The sequence below is a fragment of the Cololabis saira genome, chromosome 5 (assembly GCF_033807715.1).
Source record: "Cololabis saira isolate AMF1-May2022 chromosome 5, fColSai1.1, whole genome shotgun sequence".
Classification (NCBI taxonomy): Eukaryota; Metazoa; Chordata; class Actinopteri; order Beloniformes; family Belonidae; genus Cololabis; species Cololabis saira.
In genome coordinates this window covers 31,937,984-31,951,914 of record NC_084591.1, presented here as the reverse complement: position 1 = coordinate 31,951,914, position 13,931 = coordinate 31,937,984, and the positions used below count along the sequence as shown (strand labels likewise).

The 13,931-nt window shown below is 44.4% G+C and overlaps 1 protein-coding gene across 2 annotated transcripts; it reads left to right on the top strand.

Annotated features, from left to right (window-relative positions):
- Positions 1-2,719: 2,719 nt before the first annotated feature.
- gal (galanin/GMAP prepropeptide) lies at positions 2,720-12,304 on the top strand. Of its 2 annotated transcripts, XM_061722588.1 has the most exons (7): positions 2,720-2,732; positions 2,812-2,892; positions 4,654-4,708; positions 7,120-7,191; positions 8,957-9,037; positions 10,422-10,493; positions 12,116-12,304. In XM_061722588.1, the coding sequence occupies exons 2-7, from the start codon at positions 2,812-2,814 to the stop codon at positions 12,175-12,177; spliced, it is 423 nt and encodes a 140-aa protein (XP_061578572.1). In that variant the 5' UTR covers positions 2,720-2,732; the 3' UTR covers positions 12,178-12,304. The 2 variants fall into 2 exon arrangements, with proteins under 2 accessions (XP_061578572.1, XP_061578573.1); XM_061722589.1 differs by lacking the exon at positions 7,120-7,191.
- Positions 12,305-13,931: the final 1,627 nt, after the last annotated feature.

The window sequence follows — 13,931 nt, the reverse complement described above, 5'->3', positions numbered from 1 at the left end:
CGGGGGTACCCGGGTCCGTGGTGCTGGCTGCGGGGGAACCCAGGTCCGTGGTGCTGGTCTCGGGGGTACCAGGGTCCGGGGCGCCGGCTGCGGGAGTACCCAGGTCCGTGGTGCTGGCTGCGGGGGAACCTGGGTCCGTGGTGCTGGCTGCGGGGGAACCCAGGTCCGTGGTGCTGGTCTCGGGGGGTACCAGGGTCCGGGGCGCCGGCTGCGGGAGTACCCAGGTCCGTGGTGCTGGCTGCGGGGGAACCTGGGTCCGTGGTGCTGGCTGCGGGAGTACCCGGGTCCGTGGTGCTGGCTGCGGGGGAACCCGGGTCCGTGGTGCTGGCTGCGGGGGAACCCGGGTCCGGGGCGCTGGCTGCGGGGGGAACCCGGGTCTGTGGCGCCGGCTGCGGGGGAACCCGGGTCCGTGGCGCTGGTCGCGGGGGGTCCGGGACCATCACCAGAGCAGGGGCTGATGCGTCCGGGACCATCACCGACGACGCCCCCAAGACCACCGCCGGAACAGCGGCTAGCTGGGGCTGGCCAGCCCCAGTCGCTCCAGAGCCTGAATGCTCCTCGGGCCACCCCGAGCCAGGCTTGTTCCCCAGAAGGGGGAGTCCAGCTCGTCGGGGTGCCGCCAACCAGAAATAGTGAGTTCCGCCTCCCGGTACACGATGTCCCAGAAGGCGGAACTCTCTCCCGCTGGGTCCATTGTGGTCGGTCTGTTCTGTCACGGTTGGTGTTTGTAGAGGACCCAAACGCAGGAGAGCAGGAGGCAGGAGTTGCAAAAAAGCAGGGTTTATTTTAAAGAAACCAAAAACCAAAGCGCTGCTTAGCAGGATCAAAAAACACAAAACAGGGATTCAAAAAACTGGAGTAAAAACTTGGCAGGAAACATGGAGGTAGAAACAGTACGGACCGACAGGGAGAAGGGGAATGACAAGACCAGATATACTCAGGGGATAACGAGACACAGGTGCAGACAATCAGGGCAGATTGGAAACAGGAGGGACAAAACTGAAACTCAAAAACTGGGGGGAAGTGTCAAACCCTGACAATAGTTTGTTTTTTTTTGAGTATTTTCTGGATAGAAATAAAAGCAATAACCAATATATTCAAAATTATTTTTGTATCTTTATTTAAACATTTTTCTGTTTCTGTAATAAAGTGACAAAATGTTTAAACATAGCACCGACTTTAACTTTTAAATATTTTTTTATTTACTTAACAAGGTAAAACAAATCAAAGCTCTTCCATGAAATATAATTTAAAACTAAATTCTTCAAAATAGTGCAAGTAGATATCCAGTTTTCGTGATGTTACCGGCTAATTGTTGTGTATAAGAAAAACAAAATTAAGAATGCATGCAAGTGCACCCAAAATATCAATAATATGAACAGTACATTTTACTATGGTATATTATTAAAACAATTTTGTATATAAAAACAAAACAAAAACGTATTACCAATTGATTACATTTTATGCAACTTGGATTTGCCATATTTATATTATGTTTTCTGTGTATTTTTTTTAGTATGGTATTTCTAAAATATTCTTACTGAATAATTTGCATAGAAGTGACCATTCCCAGTGATAAAACTATTTAATGTCCGTGATCAATTATCGTCTATACTCCTTTTCAAGGCCACAGGCAAGTGTAAGTTATTTGCATTTTTCTTTATCTTTAACAAACGTACAAAGTCGGCTATTGTGAAGAGATGTTGATTGAAGTTAAAATTGAAAAATTTAAAAATTGAAAAAGGTCTCCACAACAACAAGCCAACGCTAACTCGTAAATATGTATGGGAGAGGAATGACCTCAACACAATGATAATGATACGGCTCTGATTATGCATGTTTATCACTGCTGTGTATTATCACTGGTTATGCCTGTTTATCACTGTTGTGCATGGTTGTGCCTGGTTATCACTGGTTATTATGCCTGGTTATCACTAGTGTGCATGGTTATGCCTGGTTATCACTGGTTATTATGCCTGGTTATCACTAGTGTGCATGGTTATGCCTGGTTATCACTGGTGATTATGCCTGGTTATCACTAGTGTGCATGGTTATGCCTGGTAATAACTGGATTTCACTGATTATGCCTGGTGTGCGTGGTTGAAGTGGTGATTTTAAACATTACATTTAGGCAAGGCAAGGCAAGGCAAGGTTATTTATATACAGTAGCATAATTCAACACAAGGTAATTCAAAGTGCTTTACATCAACATTAAAAGCGGCAAGACATAATTAGACAGTAAATAACAAATAAAATTAAATAAAATTATGAGAAAAGAAGGTAAAATAATAAAAAGCACAAGTTGCTGAAAACTAAGGGTTCATTCGCGGTTTTCAGAAAGTTTTTAATTTAAGAGTACGCTTAAATACCAAATAAATGAAATAAAATGATAAGAAAAGAAGAATTTAAAAGGAGCAAGCATGTTTAAACAGCGGATGGAGTGAGTAAGGCAACAAGTGGACATAAACTGTGATATATCATTGATGGGAGAAGTTTTATTGATCAGTTTCTCCCTCAAATATGTTTTTGGCTCCAACTTTAAGCTGGTTACTGTCTCCTATCAGATTAAGGAGATGAAGCATCTCAGGAGGGATGGATGTGGTATGGATGTGGTGATCGTGACCTGTAGGTGCGGGGGGGGCTGCTGACGCGCAGCAGCAGCTGGAGGAGGATAAAAGCTGGAGTTCCCTCGTCCTGCAACCACACACGGCTCGAGCAGACTAACAGCAGAGGTAAGGCTTGCTCTCACCTGCTCCCCCCATGCTCTCCTGGGCTGATGCTCCGCTCACGTACGTGTGTGTGTGTTTGCAGATGCAGAAATACTTCGGGGGGTTTTGCGCGTCGCTCCTTCTGTGCGCAGCGCTGTCGGAGAGTATCGGGCTGGTGACGGCGGTAAGACGCTCCTCTACACTCAAACATTGTGCTTGATCTACTTACAAAACTAAGTCAACTTTTTGCATGAGATTATTATGTAGATCAAGAAAGACTAGTCTTTGTATAAACTACTTAATTTTTTGTATGTACATAATACATTTTGCAAGTACAGTCAACTTATAAAAACATAAGTTCACTTTATTTACCAAAATGAAGTTCAATTTACTTACCAAAATTAAGTTCACTTTACTTCCAAATGAATTTTGTACATACTAAAAATTAAGTAGTTTATACAAAGACTAGTTTTTCTTGATCTACATAAAAATCTCATGCGAAAAAGTTGCCTTCATTTTTTTAGTAGATCAGTTTCAGTTTCAGTTTTTAAGTAGATCAAGCAAGATATTTTTTACTGTGGTGTTCTACTCAAACAATTAACGCATATTTCATCTAAACGTTGGGCAATCTGCCCAATAGATTACAATTGTTAAAGGAAAAGGTAAATGCAACAAGATCATTGCTTGTTGTTTGTTGTAAATGAAAAAATTGCCTGGGATTACATAAATACTGCTTGTTAAAGAAAGAATGCACAATGTCTTGTTTTTTGAACAAATGCAGATTAAGTTCAAAGTAGACCAGTAGTAGATGTATTCATAAAAAGCAACAAACATAATTTTTAATTGTTAATATCACAGATTTAAATATGTTATATTTACATGCGCTTAGATTTATTTTTTTTCAGTGGACCTGTGTCACTTTACCTGCGGTGCAGGTGCAAGTCAGGGAAGAATGCAGCAGCAGGAGAAACAGGGAGAAACTGAGATAAAGGCAATAAATATATCCAATGATGGTGTAGAAATCCAGGTGTAAACTATTAAAGCTGCTATAACGATAATCACGGTGTGTGAAGGCAAGCTGGAAGTTTCAACCTCCTTGTCAGCACATTCAGAGACAGTGAATTATTGTGATGTAAAAGTGAAAGTTACTTTGCACGTCCTCGCGTTTGGTTGTGAGTAAAATGTGGTTTTATTTGTCAACATTTTAGGAACAAAACCGTCTTGATTTGTTAATCTGTAACTTACTTGTTACAGTTTTAGAAGAAAGGAGCTGATTTGTGACTGTCAAATTCAAACTCCTCAGCTGCGAAAACTCAGTAGGTGTTTCCTTCAGCAGCAGGAACCCTCAGTAGATGTTTCCTGTCTGACTTCACCAGAGTCTCCTGGTTCTGGAGGAGTTCTGGTTCGTTCTTCTGTCCAACATTGCTTTGGGTCATTGAGGTTTTTGGACGTTCACTCAGTTCTCTGAAGGTCCACCGCAGCATCTCAACCAGGTTCAGGTCTGCACTTTAACTAGGTCGTTCCAGAACCTTGATTCGTGGGATCATTTGCAGTCAGGTGACCCAGGTTTAGCCAGGTTTTAGATGATTTTACCTGACTGTCCCTGTAGGTGCAAAACAGACCCAAAGTATTGCTCTTCAACCACCCTTCTGTTGTGGACTTTAACATTTATGTATTCAGTAAGGACTGCAGGCTCTGAGCTAGTGCTTCTGGGTTGTTTTGTATTTGATGAGCATTGTATGGTCCGATTTTAGCGTAAATCTGTCTGTTGGATAATCGTAACGTGATCGGGTCATCAGTGATGGTGATCGGGTCATCAATGCTGATGATCGGGTCCTCAGTATTTCCCACATGATCTTTTTTCGTTTTGCTTCATTCTTGTTAAATACGTAGTGAAATGATGTAAATGTAGTCGTCACCTGAGGTCGTGTTTTTCATCCTGCAGGCGAAGGAGAAGCGTGGTTGGACTCTGAACAGCGCAGGATACCTGTTAGGTCCTCGTGAGTACACATACACACACACACACACACACACACACACACACACACACACACACACACAGACACACACACACACACAGACACACACTTACACACCCAGATGGTGCAGGCCCGTCTTGTTGGTAATCTAGTGCACTTGTAGAGATCATTTCATGAACGTGAACTCTGGGGGTCAGTTGCACTGTCGCTAGCTCAGCTGAGGTCCGTGGTTTAGACCACAGATGGGATGATTACGCGGCAGTCCCTCGTTCTGGCAGAGCCATGCCGTTGATGGATCCAGAAGAGCTCTCCATGTTCTCCAGCTCCTTCAGCTGATCCACGCTGGAGGAGCTGCAGAGCCGCCGGACAACGGTTAGATCACAAGATCATAAATCATGAGATCATAAATCAGCTGCTGCGTCTAGTCGACCCTGGATTGGTTTAAACCGCTTCACTAGACCTCACAGCATGACCATGACTGATGAGGAAGAGGTGATGGCCAGCCACTGGCTGTGTCAGCTGCCAATCAAAAGACCACACCCCTTATACATCCATTTATCGTAACAGCGGTACAAATGCTGAGGCCCCCATCATCCACAGGTGGACCCACAATAACTGGACTTTTATAAGTTGTTGAAACCTAACGATGTTAAACAGCCCAAACAAGACATGAACTGACTTATTAGAGCAACTTTAGCAGAACCCCCACATCACCCCCCACCTCTACTGACCACTAGGGTCTGGATCCACATTCAAATGTCCAAAGAAATATATTTACTGGTATAGACACAGTTTTGGTCTCAGTAGTTGGATTTTACATGCGTGACAACCACACGGGGGAATTCATGGACCTCATTGATAAATTATAGTAGACCACAAATGTATGTATTATTAGGGGCATGTTCTTTTGATTGATCACTGTCTTTATCTACTAAAAAGTTACAGTTGTCTTATCTTCTGAGCTGTGAATGAAATTCGTACCAAACATAATCACTGATTTTCTAAAGATAATATGTGTTGGTGTGCTGCCGACGACAGACTGCTGGAACCAGATCTTGGTTGGTCTGGAAGGTTCTGAGGATGAAGCTGAGCTTGGCGGTAGGGTTTAAAACTCAAGAGTGCTCCAGATTCTATCAGGTGGAAGTTAAATCTTGCAGCAAGGAAGCAGTTAGACACAGAGAGTGATGCAGAACCATGCAGTCTCATGGTCAGGCTGTACATGTGAGCATGTGTCGTCCATCGCAGCCTGATTCCTACTTCTGCGTCAAAGCTATGCTGTAGAGGCAGCACGGGCGTGAACCTGATGATGTAAGCCACGGTGTAGCTTCAAACCTTTCTGTAAAGCTACGGACGGCAGGACGGTGATTGGTAAATGTTCAAAATATATCACCTCCAACTCTCGTAAAATATACTTTGTTTGGTCCGTTGCTCTGTCGGAGCTACATACAGGAAGAAAACAAAAGGACGCTCAGCACTGCGAGCCCTGCACTGCCACCTAGTGGTTGGTGATGTAATCACAGCACAACCATAGCGCAGAAGTATAAACGCCAGAGACGGCGTAGTGCATAGCCAGCGTACGTTGCTGCTATACGGAAATGTGAGGACACAAAAAATTCGGTCACAGAAAGTTAATATTTCTTTGCAAAAGGGTAACAAGGCCATCCTCCAGGACCTCCAGGTCCTCCAGGTCGTCCAGGTCGTCCAGGTCGTCCAGGTCCTCCAGGTCCTCCAGGTCCTCCAGGTCCTCCAGGTCCTCCAGGTTTGCCTGCACAGTTTTGACTGTACCTGGACCCAGTTCTGGTAAAGCTCAGAGGAACCAAGGTCAGGTAGCAGCGCTTCAGTTCATCCAGGGTCGTATCAGAACCCCCCCAGTCCTCGGTTCAAACCCAGCACCCCCAAACTGGGTTTTATGAAAACCCATGGGTGACGCCACAGGGGGTGTCACTAGCTCTTCTTTACCAACGAGGCTACAAAACAACATCCAAAACTAGGACCTGAAGCGGTCCGCGCTGTTTCTCATGTCCACAATCCTTATTTCAACTGTTGTTTTGGTACCGGCACAGATTTATTTTAATAAGAATTGACAAAAGTTGATATTGATAAGTATAACATGTTAGCATGGGCTTAGCGAAGCTAAAGTGGATGTAGTGGAAGACTGTCACCCTCATACTCTCCAGAACCCTAACCCTAACCCAGAACCGGCTGCAGCAGTCTGCTAGTACAGTTAAACATATTACTGTTACAGTAAGAATGATTACGCTCTGTTGGGTCTTTATTATCAACTCACCAAAAGTGAGACCTTAGACTGGAATTACATTCAACTAGGATCTCAGCAGCTGGCTAAACGGCAGTGCAGTTGGTCTCCTTGTGTGTGTGTGTGTGTGTGTCTGGAGCCCAGGTAAAGGTTGCACCTGCCTCATCCTGTGTTTCAGGTCGTATTGATCACCTAATTCAGATAAAGGATTCCCCCAGTGCCCGAGGCAGAGACGTGCTGGCCGCTCCATGTAAGGCCGAAGCGTACGGCCGCTGCAGGGCTCTGGTGTCACAGCAAGAATTGCTCTTCTCAAACATCTCACCGCTCAGCTGCTGGTGTTGCTCATCAGATAATGTGTTGTCTCCGTGCTTTTCCATGCTGCTTTGCTGTCTGTGCTTCAAGCGAACAAAGTTTTAGCTGTGGCAGTCAAAGTGGATCAACTGCATCTGCTCACTTCACTAAACGAACGAGACGAACCTACGACTTAGACAAATGTATGACTGAGATGAACATACAACCGAACTGAACCTACAGCCGAACTGAATCTACGGCCGAGACGAACGTGCGACCGAGACAAACGTAAGACCGAGACGAAGACTTAGACAAAGTTTTAATTTTTACGAAGAAAGAGTCTTAATGTAAATACTCATATGCAATTTGGTTTGAAAAAGAATTGTACAAGAAAAATTCTAAGAATTTTTTTTAACTTTATTTATAGAAAAAAGTGAGAATTTTAAAATGTGAATACAATTTTGATTTAAAAAATATTTAATTTTAATACGTTTGAATTTAACTATGAAAGAGAAAATATTTTAGAAATAAATAAATAAATAAATTTGTAATTTAGATAAAAAACAAGTCCTTATAATGACCAAAAAAGTCATAATTTTATAAATAAAAGTTGTTCTAATCTGAGATTAAAACTTCATGATAAAAAAGATGCAATTTAAGAGAAAAGATTAGAGAATAAAGTTGGAATTTTACTTGTAAAACTTGTAAAAATGTCCTGGCTTTGTGAGGGTAAAGTTCAAGTATTGAAACAGACAAATAAAATGAAACAATAAAATAAAATGATGCTGAACTGAATTATATTACAAACAGAAAGTCAGGAAACATTCTTACTATAACAAGTAAAAGCTGCAGTTTCATGAATAGTAAAGGTAATCGATGATGAAGTGAATCCTTCATGTTTGACCAGAGCCACGAACCCTGAAAAGAAGCGGGAGAAGGTCCAGTTCTTCACAGCGAGTTTTTAGTTCCGGATGTGTGTCCCCTCGGTGTGGCAGCGTAGTCCTTCAGAGAAACCGTTAAAGATGTGTAAAGATGGAGGCGGGAGGAGGCAGGGCCCCGTGTCGCGGCTCGCTACTTCAGACCTCCTACTTGAGCTCCTCCAGATGATTGCAGCCACTTCACCCGGAGACTCTTGTCTCACCTGTGACGAGCTCTCAGGGGGTGAAGTGTTGTTCTGAGTCTGACTCCAACACACCCCTGTAGATGTTTAACTGCTGCTCTTGTACTTGAACACACATGTAGATCTTTGTAACGCGTGGATACCTCAGAGGTTCTGCTCCCTGAAAGCAGAGCTGTGTTTTGGGCTGGAACCTCTCTACTTCTGTGTTATTCTGTTGGTTCTTTATCACCATCATCCCAGTGTGCTGGACCTCCAGTGCATCCTGTTTTAGTGTCTGCTGCTTGTTTCCATTGTTGATTGCTGCAATTCTGTGATCCAAGCCCTGCAGGTGGTCCGTACCAGTCTGGAAACCCAACACAGCACCGACAAACCCAACACCATGCTGGTTAACGCTGAGGCGCACGTGTGCTTTGTGTTTGTGTGTGTCGTACCATGAAAGAGTGGGATGTTCAGACAACCTTTTAACTCACATGAGCTCCATTTTCAGCCTGAACAAAGTGAAACGGGTAGAAAGCATCATCCTACTCTTGAGGAAGTAGCTGAACCGAGCTTCAGGTTACTTCCTGCTGACTGCTAACCTCTGTGGTCACCACTTCCTGTCCAGATGGAATCGACGGACACCGGACGCTTGGAGACAAGCCGGGCCTGGCTGGGAAGAGAGACATGGAGGACGACTTCAGAACAGGTCTGTCCACCCACCACGTCCAGGCGCAGATATTTCCCTCTAATGTAGAAATATATCGTTGTGATAGTTGAAGTCAGGAAATTTCTGGGCAGATGGGCTGTAAAGGTAGAGGCAGGGCCTGATGTTTAAATCATGTTCATGTTTAAATAAAATCCAGGCTTCTGATACTGAAAAAAAAAAATTGAAACTGTAAAAAAGAATTTTCAGGTTCAAATTTTATTTTCAAATTAGCAAAACTTTTGGCCTTGATTTGGCTCCATAGGATTCCCTCCAGTTTCTTATTATGTGATGTTCAGTAGAGGATGAAACTACAAGGTTTGTGTATTTTTACTCTGGAAATGTAGACCAGTGGCCTGACTGGTGAGGGTTGAGCGTCCTATCTAACCACGCGAGGCTAATTGAGATGTTCTCTGGGCTGGTTTATTTCACCGTTACTGTCGAGGCCAGAACAACGGCTCTCAGAGCAGCGGGGCCTCGCTGCACAGACGTCAGCTGTCCGTCTTCCATGCTCCAGTACAAGACATTTCTCTTCATCAAAATCCTGAGTGAAACAAACGAGTAAAGATTCATGACTGGAGTTGGAAAGTATTTGGTTTTCACATTAAAGGCACAAACGTCTGGGACTAATAGAGTGACAGGAGTTTGTGTCTTTAAGAATTTGATCTAATGTATGGTTGTCGCTGAAAAATGTATTTCTCAATATTTTACTTATTAGTAAAACTATGTTTGTTACACTACATGTAAGCATGTGTTGCTGGTTGAAGTCCAGCTTAAATCCTCTAAATCAGACCCATGCGACGCCAATCCTCCAGGTTGGCTGTCCTGCAGGTTTTAGATCGGTGGTCTTCAGTCCTGGTCCTCCAAGACTTGTATCAGTGTGTGTTGTGCAGGGAAACATCTAAAAACTGTAGGGCAGCAGTCTGGAGGACTGGCATTTCCCAGGCCTGATTTGAAGGATTTAAGCTGGATTTCAACTAGCAACACATGGTCGCATGTAGTAAAACAAAACAGCCCAGGCCTGACCTCAACGGTCTGGTGGACAGTGGTAACTGAAGTGTCCCGGTACTGTTCAGGCAAAAACTGTCTGACTGCTGTAGAACATCTATTTATTCAGAAAACAGCTGCTAACCAGCTGCTAACCAGCTGGCAAGTTCAAGTATTCTAATCACCAACTGTATAACTTCAAGTCAAAACGATTTTGTCTAATTTTCTATAGCTAACAAGGTTTTTTTTCCGACATGCAAGTATTTTATTCCCATGATGCCTTGCTGGTTTGCCTCGGAACAAGCCTCCTCAGGATCCCTGCGTGAGGACACGTCTGTATCTGCAGGGACGAGCGGTCCTGACCTGCTGCCTGAACACTCACGATGTTGTTCCTCCACAGGAGCTCTGAGAACAGCAGATGAAGACGTCGTCCACACCGTCATCGACTTCCTGTCCTACCTTAAACTGAAAGGTACGCCTCTCATTACCGTCTATGTGGACCCCTGAAACCCGGTCTAACATGTGAAGACCAGTCTGGTATTCTGACAGTTAAAAAAGGAAATAGTAAAACAGTTTTTACTTCTTCTGTTCCATCACATAGCCCTGCAGATGTAACGTTCCTCGTTCAGGTTTAACAACGGCAGCACCGGGTCGGACTGCATAGGATCAGGGCTGTTTCTGAGTTTTTAGGGCCCTGTGCATGATACTAATAGGGGCACTTGTTTAATGAAATGTCTAGTGTGATGGAGGAGTTCAGATCCTTCAAGATGATCCTGGTGACACGCTCATCTGGTACACCGTAACAAAAAAACAGCTTGAATTTGTGGATTAAAAGTTCAAATTCAAGTTGAGTTGAATAAACCAACATTGTTTAGCGAGGAGTACGATAAAATACCAAGACTAAGTTTATGAACTTGCAAACCCCTGAAGTTTTTAGCTCAAAGAATGGTTGCCAGCGAGCTGAAGGCAGCGCCCTCCGGTGGCTGCAGCCCTTGTCTACCCATGTTCTCATTGTTCGTTTGTTCTTCGGACGGGCTGTACTGGAACTGTGTATATCATTGTTTCGGGCTGCTGGCTCGATGACAAATAAAGAAGCTTAATGCCGACCATGCAGCGCCCCCTGGTGGCTGCAGAGGTTCTCAACAGGATGGATATACAGAAGCAGCTCTGCAAATGACCCATCAGATGGGTTGCCACAGACCCGGCGGCGTTTCATTAAATAAGATGTTTACGGGTTCTTACATGTGAAAGGAATATTCAGTCCCACTACAATCTTCATGTCCTCCCTGCCGGCTCCAACAACCTCTCAGTCCATCAGAGTCTCCAACAAGCATCCCCGGGATGCTGATGTGGACGGATGACATACTCTCATATTTGTCCACTCTTTCTGCTCTAGCAGGCAGATTTTCTTTACATCAACCAGATGTCTGATAACATTCAGAAATGACCTTGCTGCTCATTCTGAGATGAATATTTGACGGTACCTGTATCCTTGTTTTACTGAAACCTTTCCCTGGTTTTAGAGGTGTGTATAACCCTTTTTCAGCCAGTCATTCTGTAGTGCTTCAAGTCCTGCAGCGCCCCCTGGTGGACAGATGGACACCAGGACCTAAACCAGGGTTCCTTCTCCACTGCAGACATCTCCCGTGTCTTTTGTACTAGTCTGGTTATTTCACAGTCAAATATGAATCTCTGATTGGTTGGATGTCCATCCAGTGATGTCCACAGACAGTTTCTTCTGCATTCATTGGAACTAACCCTGGAAATTATAGTCCAACCAGAAGAACCAGACTATCTCTTTGTAATAAGGAGAAGGATGAAAATGCCTCAGCAGGCTACTCAAAGGTAAAACAGAGCTTCTGGACATGTCCTCCTCTGTGCATCTTCACTACTTCCTGTCTGGATTTCAGAAGAACGTCCAACATGGACCCAGATATTAGTCCAGGGGGTTGCAGAGCTTCATTTTCCCCATCCTGAAGTGTTTAAGTCCACTCATCTGTCCCTGTCTAAGTATTTAGGAGATAAAAGTCCAGAATGGCTCATATTTGATGGTGTTTGTGTTCATGTTCTGTTTCTTCATGCTTGTGATTTCAGAGATGGGTGTGTTGGATGGTCTGGCTCCTTCCGTCACGTCAGACGAACTGGTCAATCCCTGACGAGTCGCCTCTATCTGTCTGTCCTCTTAGACGTCATTGTAACTCCACTGATGATGTAGAAGTGTAACACTGTCCCAGTGCAAGTGACTTATTGTCTGTGTGTAAATAAAAGTGTAGAGGATGTAACCAGAGATTCTTCATCATCTTCCTCTGTGTCCTGTCGTCAGATTACAGATGATGGACTTAATAAACAAATTGAATCACTGAACAAGTTGACTTGATCTTTTTCATCATATTTCAGCTGTAATTAGTCAAACACGGTCGTCAGACAAAGGCCCAATCCCAATTCTCCTTCACTCGCCCTTCTTTTCTCCACTCGCACTTCTTTTCTTCCCTAAACCCTAAAAAAGAAGGGGGAGATTTTAGGGCACTTGAGATCTAGGGCACTTGGCCCAGGTGCCTGTCCCAATTCTCCCCCTACCCCTCGTTTTCATCCCTACCCTGATCAGGAAGCTGAGAGCCAAAAGCTGTTTTAATTTCAGCTGTAGCGCTGTTAATATGGCACTTTATTAAGTTTTAATATTTTTTCAGGTATAATGGTAACCTTAAGATCCCCAACCGGGGCTCAGTTTATCCAAATAACGCCTGTTAAGAAATTTGACCCGATGTTTTCGGAGATGAGAAAAGCCGCCGGCCCCGGGGAGCAGCCTCAGCTCACAGCCCGAGAAGAGACGTGATCGCTGGGTCAGGCTGCTCCGTCAGCCCCGGGAGAGACACTCTCTCCCGGGACGCAGCTCTGTTGAGAATCACGCCGGCTGAAATAAATCATTTAGGAATATGTTGGTTTAATAGATTAAATCTAACAGTTGTAGCTACGCCTGTTAAGAAATTTGCTCCGAAATTTAGAGATTTCTGTCTGCCGGGTCCGGAGCTTGGGTCCGCGTTAAATCGACGCAGAGCCTACGGCGTAGGTTGCGTAACCTCCGCCGTAGGATCTGCGTTGGTGTAACGCGGAACCATAAATCCCTTTATTCTGGCGTGATCTTCCGCAACTTTATCTGAAAGTGTGTAAATTACCCAGATAACAGCTGGATTACTTTGTGGTTTCTGAAGACTATTATATCAGAAACATCCAAAACAAATCTGACGAGTCACAGGATTATTTCTCTCTATTTCTCTGAGACCAGTCTGCCTGTTTGCCTTCGGTCGGCGAGTCAAATCGACGCAGAGCCTCTTTTTTTCATACCCCCTCGCTCGCCAAGTCAGCATCTGAAATCCCTCGATTTGAAGGGGCTATTCTCAGCCCCTAGCCCTCGTTATGCCCCCTCCCCCTAGGTGAAAAGAGGAATTGGGACACCACTACCTTCACGGGAACGCGCAAAAGTTAGGGTTAGGGAAGAAAAGGAGGGCGAGGGGGAGTATTGGGACGCACCCAAACTTTCACCTGTTTGGAATTTAAATGAATGAATTTCAGGGGAAGAAACATTGAAGGACTTCTTTTACTGAGGGATCAGAGCAGGACCAGCAGAGGTTTGAATGATCTCGTCTAGAAACCACAGAGGAACCTGTCACGGTGTGGTTGTGTTGAGGACCCAAAAGCAGGAGGCAGGAGTTCATCAAAAACTGGGTTTATTGAACCAAAAGCGCTGTGCAGGATCAAAAAAGGCTGAACAAAAAACACAAATCCAAAACTAGGCGAGGAGACACGGATGGAGGAAACAGTACGGACCGACAGGGAGCAGGGGAAAGACAAGACTAGATATACACAGGGAATAACGAGACACCGGTGCAGACAATCAGGGCAGATGGGAAAC